The sequence below is a fragment of the Lissotriton helveticus genome, chromosome 7 (genome assembly GCF_964261635.1).
Source record: "Lissotriton helveticus chromosome 7, aLisHel1.1, whole genome shotgun sequence".
Lineage (NCBI taxonomy): Eukaryota > Metazoa > Chordata > Amphibia > Caudata > Salamandridae > Lissotriton > Lissotriton helveticus.
This window is the reverse complement of record NC_136068.1, coordinates 1,161,288,986-1,161,314,872: the sequence shown is the minus strand read 5'-3', so window position 1 is coordinate 1,161,314,872 and position 25,887 is coordinate 1,161,288,986. Positions and strand designations below refer to the sequence as shown.

Genomic DNA, 25,887 nt, shown 5'->3' with positions numbered 1-25,887 from the left:
TTGACATTGTCTAATTAGCATTGCACTTACGCTCAGAACCATACACAGAGACATTTCCCCTCAGTTTACAATTCCCCAAGGTGAATATGTGACTTTTTCCAGCAAACAATTACCCCGCATACCATCACTCCGCAATTATTATACCGCAAGTACAATCACCCCGCAAATTATCACAACGCAAACTTTTACAATGACTATGCCTTTACCACGCATGCCATTACAACACAAAGGCATGCATGTTAAAGGTATACTCATTGTAAAAGTTCTAAAGGTAAGTGAGAGTACACTACCCTACCCTACACCCTAATGTAGTACCCCTGCACAACCCACCCTTGACACCCAGTCCTTTCCCTACATTTACACTACCCAGCACGACCCCCCAACACTACCATAAACCACTTTTCTTCCCTACACAAACACTACAACACTACCTTAATACACTACCCCGGCACGACCCTACACTACACAAACACCACATCACTATCCTACACTATACAAACACTACCCTAAACCCTAAAACACTACCCTACACTACACAAACACTACAACACTACCCTAAACCCCAAAACACTACCCCCAGCATGACCCACACTACACAAACACCACAACACTACCCTAAACCCTAAAACACTACGCCAGCATGACCCTACACTACACAAACACGACAACTACCATAAACCCTAAAATACTACCCCAACATGACCCTACACTACACAAACACCACAACACTACCCAAAACCCTTACACACTATCCCCAACACAACCCTACACTACACAATCACTACAATTCCCTTAACCCTAAAACACTACCCTGCACGACCCCCCGACATTACCTTAAACCCTAAAACACTACCCTACACTACACATACACTACAACACTACCCTAAACCCTACACTACACAATCACCACAACACTACCCTAAACCCTACTCTACACAATCGCTACAACAATTCCCTTAACCCTAAAACACTACCCTGAACGACCCCCGACACTACCTTAAACCTTAAAACACTACCCTACACTACACAATCACCACACTACCCTAAACCCTATAACGCTACCCCCAGCACGACCCTACACTACACAACCACCACAACACTACACTACACTACACAAACACTACCCTACACTACACAATCACTACCCTAGCATGACCCTCACCCCTAAAAAAATTAACCCAAACCCTCTTACCTCTATCTCATCGTGGTTCCTCTCTCCTCCTGGTTCCTTCTTCATGAAGTCTGGGTTTTTTTCACAACGCGTGTGCATTTACCATACATGCCTTTACAACGTAATTCGTTGTAAAGGCGTGCGTGGTAAATGCACACGCGTTGTGAAAAAATGCGGAATGATGGTATGCGGGTACAATGACCTCGCGGAGTAATGGTAGGCGGAGTCAAAGTCCGCGGAAAAAAAGATTCATAGTAAACGTGGATTACCCCCCAAGGTAGCTCTTTTTCTTTGCCAGAACCTGCCCACCCTGCTCACGTGGATCCTCCTGCCCTGTGACTTGAGTTCACAACACTTGCCTTTTGGATCTTAAAAATGCATAGTGGTAGAATAAGGTGTATTGAAGAAAATTTGCACAGCTATACAGAGAAGGCTCCTCACCCAACCAAAGCTCCTTTCCAACTGCCACATAGGAATATCACCACACAAGGATTTTGTATCATAATATAAGACATGGAACAACCCTCACTGTGAAGCCTATATATGCACCTAATAAGAACACACAACACATCCCACTCATTTATAAATAAATACTGATAACAAACATAAATTACATGTTAGAAGTTCTGCAGAATAACAATTACAATCCATACGTATGTGTCTAAATAAACCTATATTTGTTTTGCAGAGTTTTATATAGCGCGAACTAGACCCGAACCGAATCAGGTATCAGAGCGCTTTACATAGCACCAGTTACGTTACATGAGGACGGACACACATTCATTTTAGACACGGGGAGATTAAGGGCCATATGTATCATACTACCGATTTGCGAATTCCAAATAGCGAATTTTAAGGAATCGCTATTTGGAATTCGCAAAACGGTATATATGTACAAAATCGCTATTAAATAGCGATTCTTTACCATTCCTAATTTGCGATTAGCAAATTGCTAATCGCAAATTACCCATTCATTTCTATGGGCCAGGAGGCCCATAGGAATGAAGGTGCAATTTGCGATTAGCAATTAGCTAATCGCAAATTAGGAATTTCTTCAAGGGTGCAGGGGTGTCTCCAGAACACCCTGCTGCACCCCTGAAAAAGACATTTGGGTGCATATGGCGCACATAAATGCCCTAAGGGCATGTATGGGCGTCATATGGCACCTTTTGTTTTTTGGAAAAAAGCTTTTTGAAAAGAATTCGCAAATTACCACCAACTAGAAGTTGGTGGTAATTTGCGAATCCTTAATGGCATTTTTTGAATATTTTTTGTTTGATACATTGCATTTAAGGAATCGCAAAATTTGCAATTCCTTAAGTGCAATCGCAAAATAAGGAATTGCAAATTTTGCTATTCCTTATTTTGCATCAAACATGTTTGATACATACCATTTGTCAAATTAGCATTCGCAAAGGCCGAAATTCGCAGAATTTCGGCCTTTGCGAATGCTAATTAGCTTGATACATATGGCCCTAAGTGATTTACCGAGACTCGAACCCAGACCCTCAGGTCCGAGGTCGAGCGCCCTAGCCGTTAGGTCAACTCCTCTATATGCAATAAGAAATGGGGAAAAAGGAAAAGTGAACATTTATAAACCCTATACACTAAATAGCATTGTGGTGAATGATGTTGAAATATATATAACATTAATGTAAGAGGCCTCGACTCAAGTAATCTTTGAATCTGAACGGTTTGTTTAGGCATCTACCAAACCATCTGCTGCTTTCCCTCTGCATCCCACTCTCAGCATGATCATTGTATTGTATTGATAATCTACCTCAGTGTCAGACTGCACCAAGACAGATGGAAGCCGAGGTGAGTGCAATGTCACATTCTCCTTTTCTCTTACAAACCCAGGATTGTTTTCCTCAACATTAGTATCATCCTGTGATAGCCAATCGCTACTTGGACTTCCAGTAATTTTTCCCTTAACCACACCATTCTTACACACAGAAATTCGACTCAAATGCCATATTTTATTATCATTCAGAAGAATTGAGTTGCTAAATAATCTTATCCACCCATTGGAGCTTTGAAAATTGACTTTCTCCTTTCACAACCAACCCCGGTCTCTTCACATTCACATAATCACCAACTTTTATGGCATTTTGTTTGCACCTGTATTTATTATCAAATACACCTTGTACACATTTTGAGCATTCACTATTTTTTCCGTAACCAACTCAGGTGACAATTGTATTCTCCTGCACTCTGGCGTCCAGCCTAAATCATGTATTCGGTAGCTGCCACCCTACCTCTCCTGAGTTCAAAAGGACTATGTCCTGTGATTGTACAAGGGCTTACCCTGTGTGCCCACACCATACACATAACCTTTCTTCTCCAACTCACATTCACATTCATAGCAAGCTACATGGTACCATTAATCACATGGTTAAAGCGCGCCACAACACCATTAACCACAAGGTGGTATATAGATGTAGTTCTATTAGTGATCCCACTCCTCTTTACAAAAGACGTAAAGACATTAGACATAAATTGAGGCACATTGTCACTCAGAATGATTTTAGTTAACCTTTCTTTCCCAAATACTCTATCCAGAAATGTCACAATTGCTTCGGAATCTACTTTTGAAACAATTTTAATCTCAGGCCACTTTGAGAAATAAATAATCTATCGTAACAATGAGAAATGTCTGTTTGTTATTGTCCTTTACGGGTCCCATGATATCTGTTTCAACCTTCTCCCATGGCATGCTAGGCGCGCTCACTGGACATAAAGAGGATTTCAAGGTAACTGGAGCTTTGTCTGCATCGTTGCTCAACAAGCAGTCCCTTACACGTATTTTAATATTTATATCCATACCAGACTACCAATACAAATGTTTTACCCTAAATTTGGTTTTTACAGTCTTTAAGTGTCCCTCATGGCAATTTTTCAAAAGCTCCTTGAGATTCAGATGGAGTAACAGTTTACCATTCATTTGATTTTCTCTTCAAAGATGTAAAGTGCTTTCTGCATCTCTTACAAGACTTTTACATCCTAGCTTAACTGTTTTTTCTCTGGCCAGCCGTCAACAAAACTTCTTTTAAAACCGTATCCTTCTCCTGCTCACTCATCCATTCTTCTTGTAAAATGCCATTCTCATCCTCACACACTTCTGCAACTCAGCACTCTTCAAACTGTCTCCTGGTAGCATCCTTTAATGGTAATGGAAGGCGACTCAAAAAATGTGCAATTCTGTTTTTAACTCCTGGTACGTACTGAACTTCATATAATTGGATCCTAAGAACCGCAATGACAGGTCTGCCAACCAAGGGGAAGCGTTATAAAAACCTTTTGTGATCAGTACTCTGGTAGGAGGTACACATGTACCCCATATGCACTGTTTAAATTGTTTCACACACCATACACATGCAAGTGCTTCCTGTTCTATGACAGAAAATTTCACCTTAGTCAGAGAAAACAAACAGGAGGCAAGAGCAATTCCATTTTCTCTACCATCAGAGTTAATTTGTGTCAACACTGCCCCCAAACCTTTTCCACTTGCATCCTTTGTGACAATAATCTTCTCCTCCTTCTTCCTTCTGTTTTTAGTTCTTAGCAGATCCTGCCTTTGTTTTAGCATTAGTTTAAGTCTTCTGCTCAATCTTCTCTTTTTCCTCCAATAGCACCACCATCGCAAATCTTCTGGTTAATTCCGCTCTTATAACTATATCTATCCTCTCTTGCATTGGTGACTCTCCCTTTGCCCGTAGACGTTCGTATGTATTGGGGTTGGATGTGAGCATAACCATTTGGTCATAAATAAGTTCATCATGCAGAATCCCAAGCACCAAGTTAACGCTAGGTTTTTCAGAGCGGAAATAAAGTCTTCAATTGTCTCATCTTTGACTTATTTCCTGTGAAAATATGTGTATCCAGGCTTGAAATATGTATCTAAATCCTAAAAAGGCTTTAGTTAAAACATCTTGCCCTTGAAATCTCGTTTTTTTCTCGATAGACTGAAGATTTTTAAACCATCTGGCCCAAGACAATGTAACAGTACTTTGTTCCTCTTTCCAGGGGGTAAACGTTTCGTCCACCTCAAATGTGGATATGAAATTTAAAAATATTCACTCCACTCTTCCCACTTAATAGAGGAGTCCCCAGAAGGTGGAATTAAAGGCTGTGGTGTTGTGAAATTCCATGATTTTAAAGTAGGCATTATAACTATGTGAATCCAATAATCTTGGACAAGAAAATAGCAAGTAATAATCAGTCAGAATAGCTTAAAATGTAAAGTGCACTTACTATAGTTCAGCATGAGGTGCCACACTTTTAGTTCATGAATGCTAGCGGGTAGTTTGACGCAAATACAATGTTGCACCACGAGGAACAGAATAGCTGAAGTGCCAATTGGAGCATCCGCAACAACTGTGTAAACTGGCGGTACGCTTCGTGTCTACTTGACAGTACGGGCAAAAACAGAGCCTGATTCAAAATGACGACCATTTTGTGTCTGAGATGACGTCAAAACGTGACACCTGTGCACACAACATTAGGGTCACACTATGTGTTCACGTGCAGCACTGGGGTTGTGTGCTTATGCTTCGCCAATAATGTACAGGTCGCCCTAGAGTAAATTCACTCACCGTAAGTTCATTATTATTTAGTTCAAAGGCATCTCCCCAACTTTGAAGGTAGTCAATTACACAGAACAGTGGGAAACCCGAACATGCTTCAATAACTTGTTTACAGAACTTGCTGCATTCTCTTGTCAGTTCAGCTTATCACTAGTTCTTTGGAGAATAATCTCTAGGACCCAAAGAAGTAGAACTAGCTTTATTGAAGAATACTGGTGCAACTGTACAGGGAAGGCTCCACACCCAACCAACGCTCCTTTCCAACTGTCACACAGGAATATCCCCATACAAGAATTCTATGTTGACATAGTAATACATGGCATAGAACAACCCTGAGTATGCAGCCTGTATACTAATCTAGTAACCTAATACCAACACACATAACTCCAGGTTCACAGGTTCATCATCCTTCTCAGGACAGACCTCTTTGTCTGTCCTTAATGGCTCCCAACTGCCACCAGAATCTTGCTGCATTTTCATGCAGGCCCTTAACTTTTCATCAAAATGTTGTCACAGTGCAGAATCTTCCTACAAGAGCCTGGAGCCAATAAGGTAGGAGATAAGTTCTTTATTTCATAACGGGCCCTTAAGTTCATAACGTGCCCTTAGGTTACACCAACAGAAGGTAAGTCCTGTTCATTGAAGTGAAGAAGAATCATATGTGATGTGGCCCCAATCTTGAGAGAATCGATAGGGAATCTGGCTCAGTCAGTGAGTGTAGAGGGACGTACTCCACCCCCTGTAAAATGTTTGTAAGGATCTAGAACATAAACTCTGATATTAGGCCGTCTGTTTGTTTCTGTAAAAACAATGAGGTGATGGATGGAATGGTTGAATTAATCTTAGCCACTTGCAATTGCTTTGGATCGCATTCCAATCCTATGTTTTCACCCACCCTGCCACCTCAGTTTGGACCCAGCCATATGCAAATCAGTCTTGACCCTGTGACAGATGTGACAAATGTACTTTATGCTGAGGATCTCTTAGCCTTTGCTTCGGATCACTATTACATTTTTTTTGTGTTGTAATTCTTTATTGAAAAAAGAGATCTATGGCTCAGGTGTACAGGACAGTGCAATGTACATAGTGTGGCAGAAGGGAAGGACGCAAGAGAGGGAAAAAGTCTCACAGTGCATACAATGTGTCAGGGTTATGCTCCACAGGATCCGGTCGTTGCTTATAGGTATCCACCTCTCAATGTTACCAACTCCCTGAATACAATAACAGGGAGTTCGAACCATTAGGCGAGGGAAAAAAGGGAAGGAGTAGGAACTGCAGGGATAAAAGGCTCTGAAATGACATAAGCAGAAAAACACAGTTATACACCACTTCTAACTGTAATGCTACTCTCATATAGTCTCACTAAGATGAGTCATACCTGAAGGGAACAATGAGTACTCTTCAACTTCAGAGTAAACATACACCGTTGCAAACAACAGAACCCATCATAGGATACACGAGCATCAGTTCAACCAGGAATCATGAGTACTGGGGATTCCTATGGTTTTTCCAGTTCAAAGGTCAAAATAAAGCAATAAATGAGAACAAATCCTTCTATCCTTAGATCCTCTGTTTACCCCAGTGTCTTTCAAGCCTCAAGAGTATTGGGCAGCATACTCTTGGGAGTCAATGTAAATATCACAGTTCTCTTTATCAAAGAATTAGTACATACGGTAGTCCGTAGTTGAATCACTACTGAACTCCGCTGTTTAATAACATTGGTCGTAGTACATCATGATAGTTGCAGGAAACACGGCAACGAGTGGCCTCCAGACACACCTCGCTTCGCAGTATTGTATATACAAAGAAAAACCACCAACAACGGTAGCGCGTGGCCTCCAGACACACTGTGCTCCGCTGACAGTACAGGGAAATCGGGATGATTCTACAGCAGCATGTAGCAGGCACTACCATGCTCCGCAAGATAAGCTGGAACCAGGCAGGTATCAAAAACGGTAATGCGTGGTCGGCCGACACACCGCGTTCCGCTCATTCAGGTAGCCCAGCCGCGCAACAAGGACTCACCACTGAGAGGACAACAGGAACACAAGGATCCACCTCACGGCAACCACGTTAGGATCAGAGGAAACCTACAGCGGAAACATGTCAACAGGACGCCAGGACTTCGAAACAGGAAAACAGAATTACGCGCATCCGCCTCAGCGGGTTTCACCGTTAAGTACCTCACATATTACAGAGGATCATGGGAGTTGTAGTTTTAACACGCCAGGTAGGCGCTCATGCTCGCGAATCCTGACAGTAGGCCCCCCTTCTCAGCGCCTCCTAGGGCCAGGCTTGGCAGGGAACCTCGCATGGAATCGCCGAACAGCAGCAGGCGCATGGACATTGCCACACGGCTCCCAGGAGTCATCCTCAGCTGAATAACCTCTCCAAGCGACCAGGTACCACAGAGCACCACGCTTCCATTTAGAATCCCGAATACATCTCACGACATATTCATAACCACCATCAACGAGCACCGGAGGAGGAGCCCTCCGCGCGGAAGACAAAGCAGGTTTCAAAAGGCTACAATGAAAAACTGGGTGAATCCTCATTGATGCAGGCAACTTCCGTTTGAAAGCCACAGGGTTCACCTTCCTCCAAAGACATAAGGCCCAATAAAACGGGGATGAAAGACACTACGCAGTTTGAACCGAATATTCTTTGTCGAAAGCCACACCTTGTCCCCCACCTGATAATCCGGGCCTTCACGACGATGCGCATCCGCCCATCATTTGTACTCACCCTTGGCCTTGACCAGATGTTTGGTAAGTTGGCGCATCACGGCGTGCAGCTTCTTCATTCTGCTGTATACTGTAGGTTGTTCAGATACGCTTTCAGGGATACACACAGGAAGAATACTAGCGTCAATCCCGTATGTTGCATAAAAAGGGGACACTCCCACAGAACAATGCCAGGCGTTGTTATAGGCCAGTTCTGCGATCCACAACAAGGATACCCAGGAGTCCTGAGCTAAGGCAGCATAGCAACGGAGGTACTTTTTTAGAGTCTGGTTTAGCCTTTCGGTTTGGCCATCCGTCTGCGGATAGAAGCTTGTGGACAGAGAGGATTTTATCTGCAAGGCCTGACACCAGTGTTTCCAGAATCTAGCAATGAACTGGGGGCCTCTATCTGAAACGATCACTTCAGGCACTCCATGCAGCCGAGTGACCTCTGAGAGAAGCAGTTGCGCAGGTTGTCCTGCTGTAGGAAGGTTGATACAAGGTATGAAGTGCCCTAATTTGGTTAGGCTATCAACCACCACTAGGATAGCGGTCTTGCCTTGATCAGGTGGTAGCCCGGTAACAAAGTCTAAGCTGATGTTTTGCCACGGTTTACGAGCAGTTGGCATTGTCATCAACTTCCCTTTTTTCCTGCCACTATCGTTCTTAGATTGGGCACAAACATCGCATTGCGCTACCCAAGAGATGATGTCTTTGTTCAGCGTTTTCCACCAGAAGTGTCTTTGTGCCAAATGTATGGTCTTGAGCGCACCCTGATGCCCTGCCAAAGGAGACACATGGCACCATTGGAATGCCTCCTTCTGTAACCCAATTGAGGGCAAGAACAGCTGATTGTTCACAAACGGCAAACCCTGTTTTATGGTTCTTTTTCCTTCCATAGCGGCCCAAGATCCCCAGTTTACTGCAGTCTTTGCGTTCCTTATCTTATCTAGAAAGTTCTCAGCGCTTAGGGCACAAACCACCTTAGAGGGTTCTATAATTGATTCCCAAGGCTGGTGATGTTGAGGGAGTATCCTCCTCTTGCCTGGATAAAGCATCAGCCTTCCTGTTTTCACTCCCTGGCCTAAAGGTTATTACAAATTCTTACTCTGCAAAGAATAGCATCCATCTCATCTGGCGCTGGGTCAGGTGCCTGGCTGTCTTCATAAACTGAAGGTTGCGATGATCTGAGTAGACGGTGATGGGGTACACAGCCCCCCAAAGGTATTGTCTCCATTCCTGGAAGGATCTTTTAATAGCCAGTAACTTCTTTTCGGAAATTGTGTAGTTCTTTTCAGCTGAACTCAACTTCTTGGACAGGTAGGCTACTGGATGCAGTTGGCCAGTGTTCTGATCTCTTTGAGATAGAATTGTTCCTATTGCTTCGTCAGATGCATCAGCTTCCACTACAAAGGGCAATTCTGGTTTAGGGTGGGCCAGAACGGGAGCAGAGGTAAATGCCTCTTTCAGGTACTCAAATGCGTTGTTTGCTTCCGGTGACCAAAGAAAAACTGCTCCCTTTCGGAGCAAGCGTGTTAGGGGCACTGCTAACTGTGAAAAATGTAAAATAAATCGCCTGTAGTAGTTAGCGAACCCTAGGAAGCACTGTACTTCTTTGATAGACTTGGGTATGGGCCACTTCTGCACTGCTAACAGCTTCCTATCTGACATACGCAACCCTTCAGGGTGAAGCATAACTCCCAAGAACTCAACAGCAGTCACCCCAAACTCACACTTACTCAATTTACAGTACAATTTGTGTTCCCTCAACTTCTGGAGCACAAGAATGACCTGAGATGTGTGTGTTTCTACCTCCTCAGAGTATATCAGGATGTCGTCAATGTACACCACTACACAGACATCTACATACTCTCTCAAAATGTCATTCAGGAAGAATTGAAACGCAGCAGGGGCGTTGCAAAGCCCAAATGGCATCACTAGATATTCAAATAAGCCATAATGGGTCTTAAATGCAGTCTTCCACTCGTCCCCTGCCCTATTGCGAACCAAGTGGTAAGCCCCTCGTAAATCGAGTCTCGTGTAAATCTTGGCGTTTCGGACCTGGTCCAGCAAGACTGAAATGAGGGGTAAGGGGTACCTACTTCGGATGGTAATCTTATTCAACCTGCGGTAATCCACGCAAGCCCTCAACTCCCCATTAGCCTTTGAGATGAAAAACAAAGATGAGGCTGCTGGAGAGCGAGATGGTCTTATGAAACCAATGTTTACGTAGTGTTCCAGATAGTCTTTCAGGTGTTTAGTCTCAGGGACTGACAAGGCATACACTCGACAAGCAGGTACGATAGCCCCCTCCATCAAATCTATGCGACAATCATATTCTCTGTGCGGAGGCAACTGTTCCGCCATGATTTTGCTAAATACATCGCTGTATTCCTGATAACACGGGGTAGGACCACCACCTTTTCTGCTGCCGTAGCTATGCTGTAAGAGTTCAACAAGGCAATCACATGTGTGTCTTGGTTTTGTATTATGTGGCTCTGACATTCAGGGTCTAAGAACTGTATGGTCTTGTTCCTCCAATGTACCGTGGGATTGTGATGGCACAGCCAAGGCATACCCAAAATAACTTCATACTGGGGAGCCTCTATGATGTTCAATCTTAGCTCTTCCTGATGTATACCTCCACTTACTAACGCAGACAGGACTAAACTTTCTGTTTGTTCCGTTATACGACCTGATTTTAATGGTTTTCCATCCACAGCCCACACTTCTTCAGGATTAGCCCTAAGTACCCTACGTAGAGCCAATGTAGAGACCAAACCGCTATCTACGAAGTTCCCTGTGGCCCCTGAATCGACCATAACCATTACTTGATGGACCTGGTCTTCGTTCTCTAAAGTCATGGGAAGCACTATGTGCGATTCATTGTCCTGTATGGCTAAGGCTGACAGTGACGGGAGTTTCCACTTCTTCTCTGCCTCTACTACTGGAGGTGTTTCCTCAGTTATAGTGGTTGACACAGCCACCCTCTTGTTTCTGGACCAGCTCCCTGTGTTCTTGGGTTTCACAGGACATTCTTTTACAAAATGTCCCTTCTTCCCACAATACATATACAGCCCTAATGTCCTACGGCTTTCTCGTTCTCCACTGGATAATGGAGCTATAACGGCTCCTATCTCCATTGTCTCACTACCTACTTCTGTCGAGTTACCAACTTTGCGTGTAGGGTAATCAGACCGGTAGTAGCCCCTCTCTGTCTTACGTCGTTCTCCTCCCCGCTCGGTAAGTCTCCCATCTAGTCTTAGGGAAAGGTTTATCATATCGGCACAGGTGATGGGTTGTGGATCTATTTGAGCAATGCTATCTTTTAACCCTTCTCTTAGGCCTTGATAATACAGCGACATTCGCTTCTCCTCCGGCCATGCTGTCTCCGCTACCAGCCTATTAAAGGTTGTGAGATATGTTACCAAATCCTGTCGCCCTTGTTTTAGCTCTAATAGCTCTTTGTCTGCATTAAAGGTGGTGGCCCATCTATTGAATACCTTCTCAAACTCAGCATGGAATGCCGCCCAGTTAGATAACATAGCATCATCATTCCGTACTAGCGGTACTGCCCAGTTGGCGGCATCCCCACTTAGGTAAGATATGGCAAACGCCACTCTCGAATGATTGGTAGGAAATGATGACGGTTTGCTTGAAAAATGCATCATGATCTGCGTCAGGAACACATGGGTTTTGGACGGATCCCCTGAGTATCTTTCAGGACAAGCCAAAGGTATGGGAGGGAGTACTGTGACTGATGTGGAGGCATTAAAAGGATTTCTGGCTAGTCTCTCCACCTTTTCCTTCAGAGCCGCTGTTTCGGCCTTAGAAGAAATCAACTCCTGCTCCACTAAAACTAAAGCCTGGAGGATGTCGTCCATAGAGGCCATGGCCCCTTCAACCACCAGATCGGGTGGAGCACTATTCGTGGGCGCGTAGTTCTGTCAGGGTTATGCTCCAGAGGATCCGGTCATTGCTTATAGGGGTCCACCTCCCAATGTTACCAACTCCCTGAATACAATAACAGGGAGTTCGAACCATTAGGCGAGGGAAATAAGGGAAGGGGTAGGAACTGCAGGAATAAAAGGCTCTGAAATGACATAAGCAGAAAAACACAGTTATACACCACTTCTAACTGTAATGCTACTCTCATATAGTCTCACTAAGATGAGTCATACCTGAAGGGAACAATGAGTACTCTTCAACTTCAGAGTAAACATACACCGTTGCAAACAACAGAACACATCATAGGATACACAAGCATCAGTTCAACCAGGAATCATGAGTACTGGGGATTCCTATGGTTTTTGCAGTTCAAAGGTCAAAATAAAGCAATAAATGAGAACAGATCCTTCTATCCTTAAATCCTCTGTTTACCCCAGTGTCTTTCAAGCCTCAAGAGTATTGGGCAGCAAACTCTTGGGAGTCAAAGTAAATATCACAGTTCTCTTTATCAAAGAATTAGTACATACGGTAGTCCGTAGTTGAATCACCACTGAACTCCACTGTTTAATAACCTTGGTCATAGTTGCAGGAAACAAGGCAACGAGTGGCCTCCAGACACACCTCGCTCCGCAGTATTGTATATACAAAGAAAAACCAACAACAACGGTAGCGCGTGGCCTCCAGACACACTGTGATCCGCTGACAGTACAGGGAAATCGGGATGATTCTACGGCAGCATGTAGCAGGCACTACCATGCTCCGCAAGATAAGCTGGAACCAGGCAGGTAATAAAAACGGTAACGCGTGGTCGTCCAACACACCGCGTTCCGCTCATTCAGGTAGCCCAGCCGCACAACAAGGACTCACCGCTAAGAGGACAACAGGAACACAAGGATCCACCTCACGGCAACCACGTTAGGATCAGAGGACACCTACAGCGGAAACATGTCAACAGGACGCCAGGACTTCGAAACAGGAAAACAGAATTACGCGCATCTGCCTCAGCGCGTTTCACCGTTAAGTACCTCCCATATTACAGAGGATCATGGGAGTTGTAGTTTTAACACGCCAGGTAGGCGCTCATGCTCGCGAATCCTGACACAATGCTAATAATATCAATAAATAGTAAATCCTTGACGTTGAGTGTAGGAAGGTAGGATCCTTCTGCATATGTACCCCGACTTTTTGCCTGGTGCTAAGCTGGTTTTTGACTAGTCAGACTGAAGTCCTGATTAGCAGGATATCAGTCAATCTGCTTTCTCCCTAAAACTGTTATCTTATATACTTAGGTACACTCCAGATTGGATACTGGGATACCCTTGTCAGTCCCCAGTATATGATACCCAGGGCATAGGTACCCCAGAGGCCTCCCATTGGCTGAAGCATGTATTATGCCACCCATGAGAGGCCATACAAAATGGAACTAGAGCCCTGCCATTGCAGCCTGTGTAAGTTGGTGCATGCACCACATACTTAAGATATAGGTTTACTATATCTAACGGTCACTGCACTTAAAACCTATAAGTCACCCCTATAGCAGGTCTTTACAATCCTGAGGGCAGGGTGCTCGGTTCTAAGTGAGAGGGTACCCCAGCATGAGCAGGACACCCCTGCAGCCTACGGAGTCCATTCTTCTGGGTTGTCAGTGAAGCTGCCATATACTACTATAAGGGGCATTATGCAACCGTGAGAGGACCAACTCTAAATCGGCTGAAACAAACCCTATTGTGTTTGGAGTCCAACATGTTGGAATCATACGATTCCATCCCTCAGAAGCGTCCTTTGTGGGGCTCCTGGTGTTCCTGGTACCAGCCTTCTAGCCCTGGACAGCACAAAATGGTTGCTGCCGGCCAGAGACACACTTCTGCCCTTCTGCTGCTGAGCCAAGCTCGAGCAGGGGAAGGCTGAACAATAGGCATCCCATCACAGGGAGGTGTGACCACCTCCCAGACAGGATTTAGTGTATTAGGTCTGGGTGGGTGCACTTGCCAGCGACTGAAAGTCTGCATGATGGGCACATTTGGTGTCCTTGTGCATAGTCCAGTTCAAACCAGTCCTGGGAGCATTTGGCTCCCGCTCTGGCGCAAAACTGGACAAAGGACATGGGAGTAACCCTCCCCCCCCCTGTCAAGACCCTCTCCTGGGAGGGTCCCCTGAATCTTTCCAACCCTCTCCTGCGGGTACTTAAGGGCTTACCTGGCTGTAGGACCTTGAATTCATCGTGGACAAGATTCAGAACTAAAACCACTGTACTTCGACCGTCTGGGCACTCTGGACTTCGCTGGACTTTATTTGGGTCCGACTTTGTCTCCTACTCAGTTTGCTGCATCATCCGTGCCTGTGCACCATTCCGGATCCATGTAGGACCTGTGGAGCATCCAAGTCCCTGAAGATAATCCCACTTGGAGTAAAGGAGTCACTCCCCTGCATTTGCGGGCACCGCAACACTTCTGACCGGTCTGCTGATCGCAAGCTCCTACGGACTCTGAAGGGTGCTGCGACACAGGAGGTGGGCTCCTAAGTCCCTCGAGGCCTGAGCTGTCCTCTCAGTCAGTTTGAGGCCAGAATCCCACATGTGGGATGCAACACCCGTACCCCTGTGCACTGCGTACTTTTGCAAGTGCTTGCTGGCAATTCTGCAACAAGTGCATTGAGCTCTGAGTGTCCCCAACTTCCGCTACAAAGATCTTCAACCACCTTGCACCGAGTGCTCCGTGGCCTTTTGTTTTATGAAGCTGCCCTAGGTCCTCTAGCGACTCCTGTGCCTTCGGCCTGGGGGTCCAATTGAGGGTCAACCTTGTTTTCATTGGGCTCCCCTGATTGCTTGGGGCCTGCCCTAACTCCCCTGTGTGTGGTGAGTCTCCTGGACCTTGCTGGTCCGAACCATGCACTTCCTTAACCTCTTGTGTGGGTTGCTGTTGCCAAGGCTTATTGGTGCTCCCGCCGGACACCGACCCCTCAGCACTCGAAATTCTTCGTGGGACAGCTCTTATCCAGCTCTTGTCGTCCTCGACGTCGCCTGGTCCCCGCAGCTGCAGAGTCAAGGTCACTCTTAAGTGACCCAGACTCTGTCCCTTCTGCTTTCAGGTACTCTTCGACAAGAATCCACATTTGAATTCCAACAGACACTTTCTCCTCTTCCAGGAGCAGCACTTTCTTGAAGTCCTCCATTGAGTTTGACCGCTGTTTTCGACAACACTGCACACCTATGCACCCGGCTCCCCTGGGATCGGTAACTTGGGTATTTCGGTATTCACCGGTGGGGTGGCTCTCTAACCTTCTGTCTTCCACAGGGTTTATTCGAAGTCCAATGGGAAGGGTCCTTAATCTTTAAAATGCCAACCGTGACTTACGCATAGACTTGTACGGAGCATGCAGTCGTGTTCTCACACTGCACATGCACTCCGTGGGGTCCCTATCTACTCTCCTGGGGTGGTTCCTTGGGGTCCCAGCAATTCAACGATCTCTCAACACTGTCTTGACTCGAGTCGTGGTTCTCATACCACTTTCTTAGTATATGGTTTGGTTCCCCCCCTGGGGCCCACTGTGTATAAGTGCTATTTACTGTTATTTCTTTGCTGAAGTATTGTGTGCTTTGTGTCTATCTCCGTGTAGGAGATACTGTAACGTACTAGATAGTGTTATATAATAAATACATCTTTTTATAACTGCTGTGTGGTTGCCTTTTCATTTACTATATACTATAAGATTGCATTCTGGTAAAACAAGCTTCTTTACACTCCTTCAAGACTAAGTCCGAAGGCTTCCCCCCACAGCTACCACCTGGATAGCCTTCTAAGGTTGCGTGAGACCTCTTAAATCACCATAAGAGTTGTCTGGACAGGTGCAAGGTGCCCAATTTAATTAGTGGACATCATATACCAGGCCAGCTTCTCACATCGAGGAGCAGCCGGCCCGGTTGCCCCTTTGGGAGAACTAAGGTGTGTAAACATTCAACAATGAAGGATGAGGAGACCCTGGTCGGGGGGCGGTAGGGTGAGTGGAGGAACGAGGGAATAATAGACGAGAGGTGTCACATGTTAGTAACCTGGAATGTTCAATGGGGCAGGAGGAGGTGACACTCCTGTCAACAAGCAGAAAACTGTGTGGGTCTGTGTTAGTATACGGCATGTCTGCAGGGGAGGGGGGTTAAGGCAGGAGGGGAGACAGTAAATTAAGAAAGATGAGTAGGAAGAGAATAGTATAGATGAAGAAGAGCGAGAGATAGGAAACGAGAAAGAAAGGATTAGTTGGAAGAGGGGGGCGCACTATTACATTTTGAACAAGTGTCTGGGGCAGAGTACATGACCATTACACTACTCCATGTAATGTTCCCTTAGTCAGGTCCATTTGGGCACATCTGCTAATGCATAAATAATTCTTTACGTATCTAAATGATGCTCATTTTCTTCTTTTATTGCCACCTTTTTGTCTTGAAAATGTATTTAAATGGTTTTCTATTTTTCTGTATTACTATTGAGGCTCCCTGTTGTCTGTTTTTACAGATAAATACAGACAGAAAACCATTTATCTTCCTGTCTGTATTTATTTTTAAATGTGGATAAAAATGGAAATTGGGTTGTTTTTTAATGATTCTGAATGTTGTAAATCATGCCAGCCCGGCCAAAAGTTGTGCGGATTGACCGACAAGGGATTAAACAAATAATGGCACTTTAGTATAGAGCCTTAAACAGCAGTAGATTTGCACAACCTTGATACCAAAATGTGCAAGTTTTCTTATAAGTGCGTAATTTATCATCTGAGTGTGTGTGTATATCATTAAGATCTGTCAGGCGTTCAAGCACAAGTGTACATTAAGTGGTTAAATAAATGCAGAAATATACACATTTCGGCTTCATTGTTTCACATGACGTAAAATAAATATGGATAAATATAGGTAAAATTAGCAAAAAAGAAATATGGATAAATACAGATGAAAAAGACAACAATATAAATACCATAACACCGGAAGCCATAATTACTATTAATGTTTCTACTGAGATTTTACTGTGATTGCGAATCACCGAAGTTGCTCAGATATAATTTGATTCTCAGTGTGGCTATCGATTTCCAATAACCGTGTTTCTTATTGACTTGTTATGCTACAGTAAATGAACATGCCCATTGCTCCCTCCACCCTAGTGTTACCTCGTCTTTCTCATGCTAGCCTCTTATGTACTCCTGCCTGCCTATGTCGTCAACGCATGTTCTCTATACATGTCTATCTCATCTCTTTATGTACATGCATCATCTTTAATTTTGTCTGTACTTTGTGTACATGAGGTTGCCTAATTTTTTACGCACATTAATGTATTTTGGACTCGTGCTTATCTTGTCTTCACACGCCTTGTTTTTCTTTTGCACAGTGCGGTAGGTCGTACCCGGTGGGGAACATTTCTTGTCACCCCCGACTTGACAAAATGGCAAAAATATGTGTTTAAAACACATATTTTTGTCATTTTGTCACCCCCTCAGTGATGACACCCGGGGTGGCCCGCAACCAGCACACCCCTGATCCTACGCCACTGCTTTTGCATGCCTATATAATTCTTTCGAAGTCCTCTTCTGACGAGAATACTGCAAGACATTGTGAGAAATTCAATCTGATTACAGCCTGTTGCTTCCACTTGATTGCTATGCCATAATCATAATGGTCCCTGATAGTAGCTAACATTGTCTGTGCAAAATAGCCAGCACAGAGAAGCTACTTCATTTTCCAATGTGAAGTGAGCTTGTACTGTAAGGACCAAAAACATGTATGTTTAGTTCTTATAGCTCTTGAAATCTTTGCATGGTTGCTGCTTATGCAAGAAATGAAGACATCTATTTCATTTTACTTTTTAATGCTTTACATTTGTTGCAGCGCGCCTCCTAAGTTACCTAAAGAAAAAGAAACCGAGCGATGCATTTTGTATTGTGGGGATCACAATGATAGATCTGTATCCAAGAGAGTCGTGGAACTTTGTGTTTGGACTGGCTTCATTGACTGAAGGTAATTCATAGTTCACGTAAGTATAAGGGGGTCTTCTCCGAAACAATCCACCTCTGCTTCTCGTATTTTGTTTTTTATTAAAGGCATCACATAAAGTTAGAGAATACGTTGATGATTTAGCAGTATACTGTTAAACAAAGAGTTGGCTAACTTGGTCAAAAATGTATATTCAGATGGAGCAAGATGTCATCTACAGTTATTGTAGCATTTTCCAATTGCTTACTTATCTGATAAGTGTATGCAACATAACTGATTTTGTTGGCCCTTTTTGATCAGACATAAGTCTTTTAATATTCTCCATCCGTACAGTTCAATTCAAAATTCTTTTCATTAGATAAAACATGCTCATGTAAACATAAGTATTCGAATGATAAAACCTAAGGGATATAAAAACAGCTTTGAATAAATATTTTAAAATAGCTAGAAAGGTGAAATGCCTTTTAAATAGTGATCCAAGCTGTGTCTTAATATACATCATAGCAAACGCCTATCGTAGCAGCCTGTCTGGCTGATCTAATTCAATTCCTTCTGAAGAGGGGTCACAGAATGTATATCTTAAGCCGCAAGTGGTTAGTAAAAACTAAAAAGCATATGAAAACGAGCACTCTGAGTCTAAAACGAGCAAATGCATGTTTATTTGAAAACAATATCACTCAGCGGGATGAGACAATACCTGCTATTGTCAAGTCTCACCATTAACCTTCGTTGTGGTAGGGTTGGGAACGAAAAATAAGTATGGACTGGTTTATTTACTAATTTGTGATTGTAGAAGGTTATCAAATACACTTTATACAGACATGACTGTTGTCTTCTCTATTAGATTTTTTTTTCTTTAAGGTATGTTATCAAAAAGTAAAAACATGTTTAATCAATATAGTCTTGTCGTAGCCTAAATTCAAACTAGAAAGAAAATTATTGAGCAGGCATGTTGACTTTCATCTCCTTTTATCTTCTGACTCAGTCATAGTCAGTAAGCTTTAGTCGGTTACAATAAAACCCATGAAAGCACCACAATAAATACAACAAAGTTATGAATATACACACACATATGCAGTAAAAAAAGATTATCCATAAGAGCAACATCATAAGGGACAATAAATGCCCTAAATTAATTCAAAAATCTCTAGATCTCCTTAATCTCATTGCGGCTTTTAAAGGACAAGCTACATTAAAAATAATATCAACTGAAAGCAATTGTTAAAATATAAGGGCAGGTCGAACTTGATTGAATTGAGGAGCTTTTAACAGAGGGACAATATTGGCTTTCCTAGTGAATTCGTAATATCTACAGAACATAAAATGCATAGTGTCCTGTGGTGACACCTTGTCGCAGCCGCAGGGTGGACATACTGCCAGCCCCGTGGAAATGCCAGCAACTAGGGTATCAACTTAAGTCTAAACCTGGTAAGCAAGTAATTATCATAGTTACAGGTTACAGTGCTGAGATGGGGCTCTGTACATTGAGTTGATTCCAACAGGACATAACCTTGCACCGAGGACTTCTGTAGTGACATTTGCTCCCTGTCTAATGACCTCCGTTTGAGAAAGTTATCTCTGACTCAAGTCTAATCTACCTTAACAGTCCCCCCAGAATAAGTGACTAGCTCAACCCACCCTATACTCTGCAACTGTTCTTTAATGTATTTGAGCCAAGGAATACGAATGACGTAGTTGAGGGAGAGGCAGTCTAACAAGACCTCCTTGTTCCCACCTTTAGATCAAATTTCTACCCAGTGTAGAAGAGGGTGAAGGGCTATTATGTCCAAAAAGTAGCCTACCCCCAATTCTTCATGCACTATAAAGGAGGGAATACATTGGGGGAACACAAAGAAGACCTCTTAAGAAATTCTTTTCGACCACGTGTAAGGGATTGTGCTTGGTGTATCCCCAGATGTGACTCCCATATGATACTTTGGAGACACATTTGGGCAAATAAACTTGTGCAAGTACTCTGATTGGCCTCCTGCCCAATCAAGAGGCAAACCTCCATACAGACACATTAGTTCTTAACAAATCCATATTTTTTCCATTGAGCAGGGGATTCCAACAAAGTCTGAGTCGACCATGGCACCCAAATGCGAAAATAGTTTCGTCTTAGATAGAGGCTGGACCCTACATTAAACGTTTTCGATTTTGTTGTACTGGGTCCTACCGCCATCACATGAGGTTTACTAGTATTAACACTTAGATCAAGCTCATCCATGAAACACTCAAATGCATCCAAGGGCTTGCAGACCCCTTGTGGTTTTTGCCATTAACACTGGGTCGTCTGCTTAAAGTAGGACAGGCAGAGAACGGACTCCTATCTGCAGGCAATCTGCTCGGCCATCCACTAAGAACTGTTTAAGCTTGTTAATATACAAGGTGAATAGAAAACCGGTCTGACCCCCCTTCCAGTTTTAAAACGGCGCGTACAATTTGGGTCATTAGTGTACCTGACTGTCGCCAATGTGTAGGCGTGAAGATCCTTCAGAAAATAAACTATATACCGCTCAGCCCCCATAGCTATCTTCTGACTCATTAGCCATTCTAGAGAGGAACCTAATGCCTGCAACTTCATATTCATACCTCAGACTGCTAAGCCTCACTCTGAACATGGGAACTGGATCCTAACTGATTTTACCAGCATTAGGACTCTTTAGAGAATTTACTTTGTAATTTCTTAAAGCTGGAGAAGTCTTTCGAGACTAGGGGGTGCAAAACCATAGAATAAATGAGGAGCGTTTTAACATAGCATGCTCTTAGCATAGCCTTGATCAGAATGCTTCTTTTAGAGGGTGGTTCACCTTATCTGGCCATGCATTGTTGTTATAGTGTTGCTTTTACTCATTTCTATGTGCTTGTTCCAATTAAGATACCCCACGAATAGGAAATCTAAATACTGAACTACAACACGCATATCTGAAGGTCCAGTTGTATGAGGCTTTCCTCCTCTAAGATGTAGTACCTGCGTTTTGATGCATTGATAGTTAATCCATGTTTTAAAACATTGCTGATGTAAGCAAGCTAGATGTTACCTGAGGCCTCAAAGTTTTCTTTCAAGCAAATCTAGTTTGTTACCATAAAATAAGATATTGACTTGTGCCCTGGAGATTGTAGGAGGAATCCTCTGGACTATCGCAGTGCATTGGATTGATCTGACCATAGCCCATGAAGTCTTTTGTGGACACAATCATAGAAACCAAGGGAGCTTAACTCTGAAATACTATGTTTGCCTAGCTTGGCCCACAAACAACTAAGATCAACCATGTCAAATGCTGCACAGTAGTCCATAAGGTGGGCATATAAATTACCTGCCAATGTGAACCTCTGTACGATGAACTAAAGGGTGAAAACCTTATTAGCTAGGATCAGGTTAGGTCTAAAACCTGCCTCTTCTGGAATCGGTGCGAATTCCACCACTTTGGTGTCCAAGCACTGCAGGGGAAGTTTATCAAATACTTTCAGTTTGGATATTAGAAGATAAGGTGCCAGATTGTGCTTGGCCTCCTTCTTATAAAAAGATCTGAATAGTGAATCATCCCACATAGGATGTATATGGCCTATGAGGATGATCTTATATAAAAGAGCAACCAACATTTTTGCCCAAAACTCAGGACACTTCCTAAGCAGGTGGTTAGATATTCCAACCTGTTGGCAATTAATGCTGTAATGCTCAAGATCGGATTAGTCGTTATAATGAATAGCACATCTTGTCACTGCCAATACGGGAAATCAATAGCCTTGTACATCTTTAAAAAATAAGACTGCTAAGGTAACTTAGGGATGAGTGACTCAGTGGCTTCTTGAATTTTGACTGACCAGTAGTGACCAGGCACCAAAATGAATGTGAGTCACCTGCCTCAATAATTTCTTCAATTGAGATCTAGGGTTTCGGTTTCAGCAGCTTCAATTTTTAACTTAAGCAATGACTTGTACTTCCTTGACTTCCTTCTCTGGATGTTACAATCCCTGAATGTGTTCTCGTGATGATGACAAAGCTTTTGATGGGTTGCTCTGGCATCTCAGCAATCCTGATCAACCCAAGGATTTCCTCTCTTTTGTTTCACAACAGGAGAGTATGGTTATTGGTTGCAATACATAATTGATTTTAACCTTTGTGTTGTGAAATTTCCCTATAGTCAATGGTCATGTAGTTCGTACCCTAGGTAGCCCCATAATGGACCCCATATATCCTTTGGGCGTTGGATGTAACATGACAAAGGTTTCTGCCCATTCCTTATATAGAAGTAGGTCCTACTGCTAGTTGCGGATTCCTTATCCATGCCATGGTGACTCAGCAGTTCACCAGCAGAAGTTCCACTATAGTAAATTTCCTAATCGTTTTAGGCAGTCATTCAACATGTACTAGCAGTATAATTAATGGTGAAACTGGATTGTCATTGACAATCACCTCAGACAGACAGGTTAGTGTGTGCTTCCAGCGATCTAACAAATTCGGACAACTCCAAGCCACATGAATGAAATCAACATGCATGTACTGACATATGCAGGCATTGTCTGCAAGCAATCACATTTGTGCAACTCAACAAGTATGTAATAAATATGGTGCAAACATGTAAAATGCAATAGTGGATGTCTACAGTTCGTGCAAGTGGATGCCATGTGGTTGCAGCAATATTAACAAGATTCATTATCTATATATTCTCACATCTCTCTCACAGCAGCGTTGGTTTTGATTACAACGACCCTTAGCAGAGGTTACACTATGTAGCTTCGACAACCTTTTGCACACATTCAGGGGTTTCCTTTTGAACTGTGGAATATGTCGGCCTGATTATATGTTGAAGCAGAAAATATACTAAGGTATCTAATTCTATTTCAGAACCTTTTTCTTTGTAGCCATGTAATGTAAGGAATGTGCCATTGTAAATTTGTTGTGCCACCTGATGTTCATCCATCCTGTTCAACAAGTCAGTTATACATTCCTCCATTATCAAAGCAAGCAGAGGGTTATGATCAGGGCTGCTGCATTTATGCAATCCTGCGGCCGTGACTGTTTTCACATGTTTACGGATTTACCGAATTTCAATAATATTCATCATCTCCTGCATAATCTGCAGATTTTAACAAAAAAATATTTTGTTTGTAGCTCAAACGGATCAAAAGTTACAAAAACAATAGCGATATATGTGCGTGCAGTAGAATACCCTTCACAAAGGTTAACTGGTCATTTTTCAGTTGTATATTCCTGTATTTAGTTGTTAAACGGGTACTAATCAACTATCAAAAATGTGCTGCATTATGGCACATAATTTGTCTTTTCTTGCCCCATAATTTAGTGAACCCTGCCTCAGTGTGGTGCTCCATGGCCACACAATTCAGTGGCCTTGGTTATGAGGTGGAAGCGCCAGCAAGTATAGCTGTGTATGACCCACACGGCCTTATTGTTTTTAACATCCTCGGACGACGGGCATTCCTATTTGTCCTACATTTGGATAACTATCTTAGCTTTACTTTGTTTCAGTTTGCTGCTGCTCCAGAAGACCCTGTAGTAGCTACCATTTCCGATTTTTGTTTGTACCTAGGACTCGAAAGGCAGTCCTGTTTTTTCTCTAGGTTTGCTCTGCTTCAGTCTTTTGGCGTGATCCAATCACTCGGTATGGGAATTTAGAAATCAATTTTGTGTGTCCAATCGTATAATTCAAACTGCCTGTCACTCGCCGAAAGTCGAGACAGTCATTAATAATTAATTTAAAATAATATATACATTAAAGTTACAACAAAATGCACAGTACAATATATAATAAAAAGCCAATACAACCTACACGAGTTCAGTATCTCTTTCTAATCAATAAGATACTTTTTACAAAAATTAATTATGGCATAACATACCCCAGTACTCCCCAAGTGTTGTTAAGAGGCAAAAGCTGTCTTATGAGATCTTGTATTAAGTTTGCGTAAAATTGGGGGCAAAAAGGGTTTATTTTGTGTTGTATAGAGTGAGCAGAATATTATAAAGTACATTGTGCTCTGTGCAGAATTACCATCACAAGGGCATGTGGGGAGTGATGCAAACCACGGCCATTGGGTGGGGAAGGTCAATAAAAAGTGGAGTAGGTTAAGGCGTAACGTTGTGCGAAAAATTCTCTGCCACTTGTTGGAAATAAGCTAAAGATAAAGTGCTGGCCACGACGTCAAGTTCCAGGAGATTATGTCTAGATCCCTTGGATGCGGATTTTGCCTTGCAAACAGAAAAGCATTGCTTATAACGCGTTTTTAGGTCTCGTCTGAGACAGCGCATGCAGTGTCACTTTGGGACATTTAGTAAGTGGCTTTTAAAAGTGCCACCGCAGGCTTTTGGAGGCCTCAAACTTGCGTGCACGCGAATTGCACGCGCGCAACCGCCATCTGTCTTTCCTCCATCATACAACTCCCACTTCTCCCCCTCCCCCACCACAGATCGCTTCTCGTTCGCCGTGCTTGATCGCGGTCGCGATCAGTTTCACTTTCGCGGCCGTGTCACTTTGACAGCCAATGCTTGTTTACTTCATCGATGAAAAACACCTATTGACATATCGAAGAAAAACTCTGAGTGTCAGGCTTCCTTCTTATGTCATGATTCTTACGTCTAAATATCTTCTTTCTCAAAGCCCAAATACACGGGCAGCGACGGATAGTGGGCGATACAAATGCAACTTTTTTTTTTTAAAGGTAAGCTGTTTTTGCGAGGGGAGAGTCTCGCTCCAATGTCGACACGTGAGACCCCTAAAGTATGGGTAAAACCGTGCGATTTATTAAAAATTAGCAGGACTTCGAGTGTTCGGTCTCATATTCACTTCTGGTTTCGCACTTCCCTGTACGTTTTCCCATTGGTCCACAGCTGCCGCGTCACGCCTCTCGGTCACGTAATTGAAATTCCATGCCACCTTCTCCAGCCTACATCCTGTTCGAGTTGTCTGGCCAGACTTATAGCTTCAGCTTCCATGCTCATGTTTTTTACAGACTCTTTTTCCACTCTAGATTCCTTAGGCGGGATTAACAGGGCTCGCGTCAATGTGACGACATTCGCGAGTGCACCGCCTACAAAAACTTTGTTTCTCAAGGCTGCTTTTACGAGGCTGTATCAGGGGCACCAAAATATATTTCTGCAGTGCAACTTTTTTTTTTAATGTGGTAGTGCAGAGCTGTTAGCCACAGGGCGGCATAATGTATATTTTCCTAGTTATTATGACGGAAAGTCTTAATTTTATTAAAGACACGGAGGCTCCTATTATGCTTTCTTATCTTGAATTTATTATCATAGCAGCCAAGATAAGTGTAAAACTACAGTTCCCAGGGGCCCAGGGAAACCACACTGGCCAATAGGAAAACAACAAAACGAAACCTAACAACCAATCATGACATAGTATCCTATAAAACATCATATCTGACTGCGTAGCTTCCTCTTTTCGCTGATGAGCAGCTCAGATAAAGTCAGAAAACAGTGAAACAATTGGCAAAACGATAGAAACAGCCAAAGTACAG

At 43.2% G+C, this 25,887-nt stretch overlaps 1 protein-coding gene across 6 annotated transcripts in view; it reads left to right on the top strand.

The window, feature by feature from the left end:
• Positions 1-25,887, top strand: part of AMZ2 (archaelysin family metallopeptidase 2) — a 670,313-nt gene that overhangs the window by 190,908 nt on the left and 453,518 nt on the right. For all 6 annotated transcript variants that reach the window (XM_078654298.1, XM_078654302.1, XM_078654303.1 and 3 more), the window contains one exon: positions 18,292-18,420. In XM_078654298.1, the coding sequence (XP_078510424.1) occupies positions 18,292-18,420 (129 nt within the window). The remainder of the gene's footprint in view (positions 1-18,291; positions 18,421-25,887) is intronic.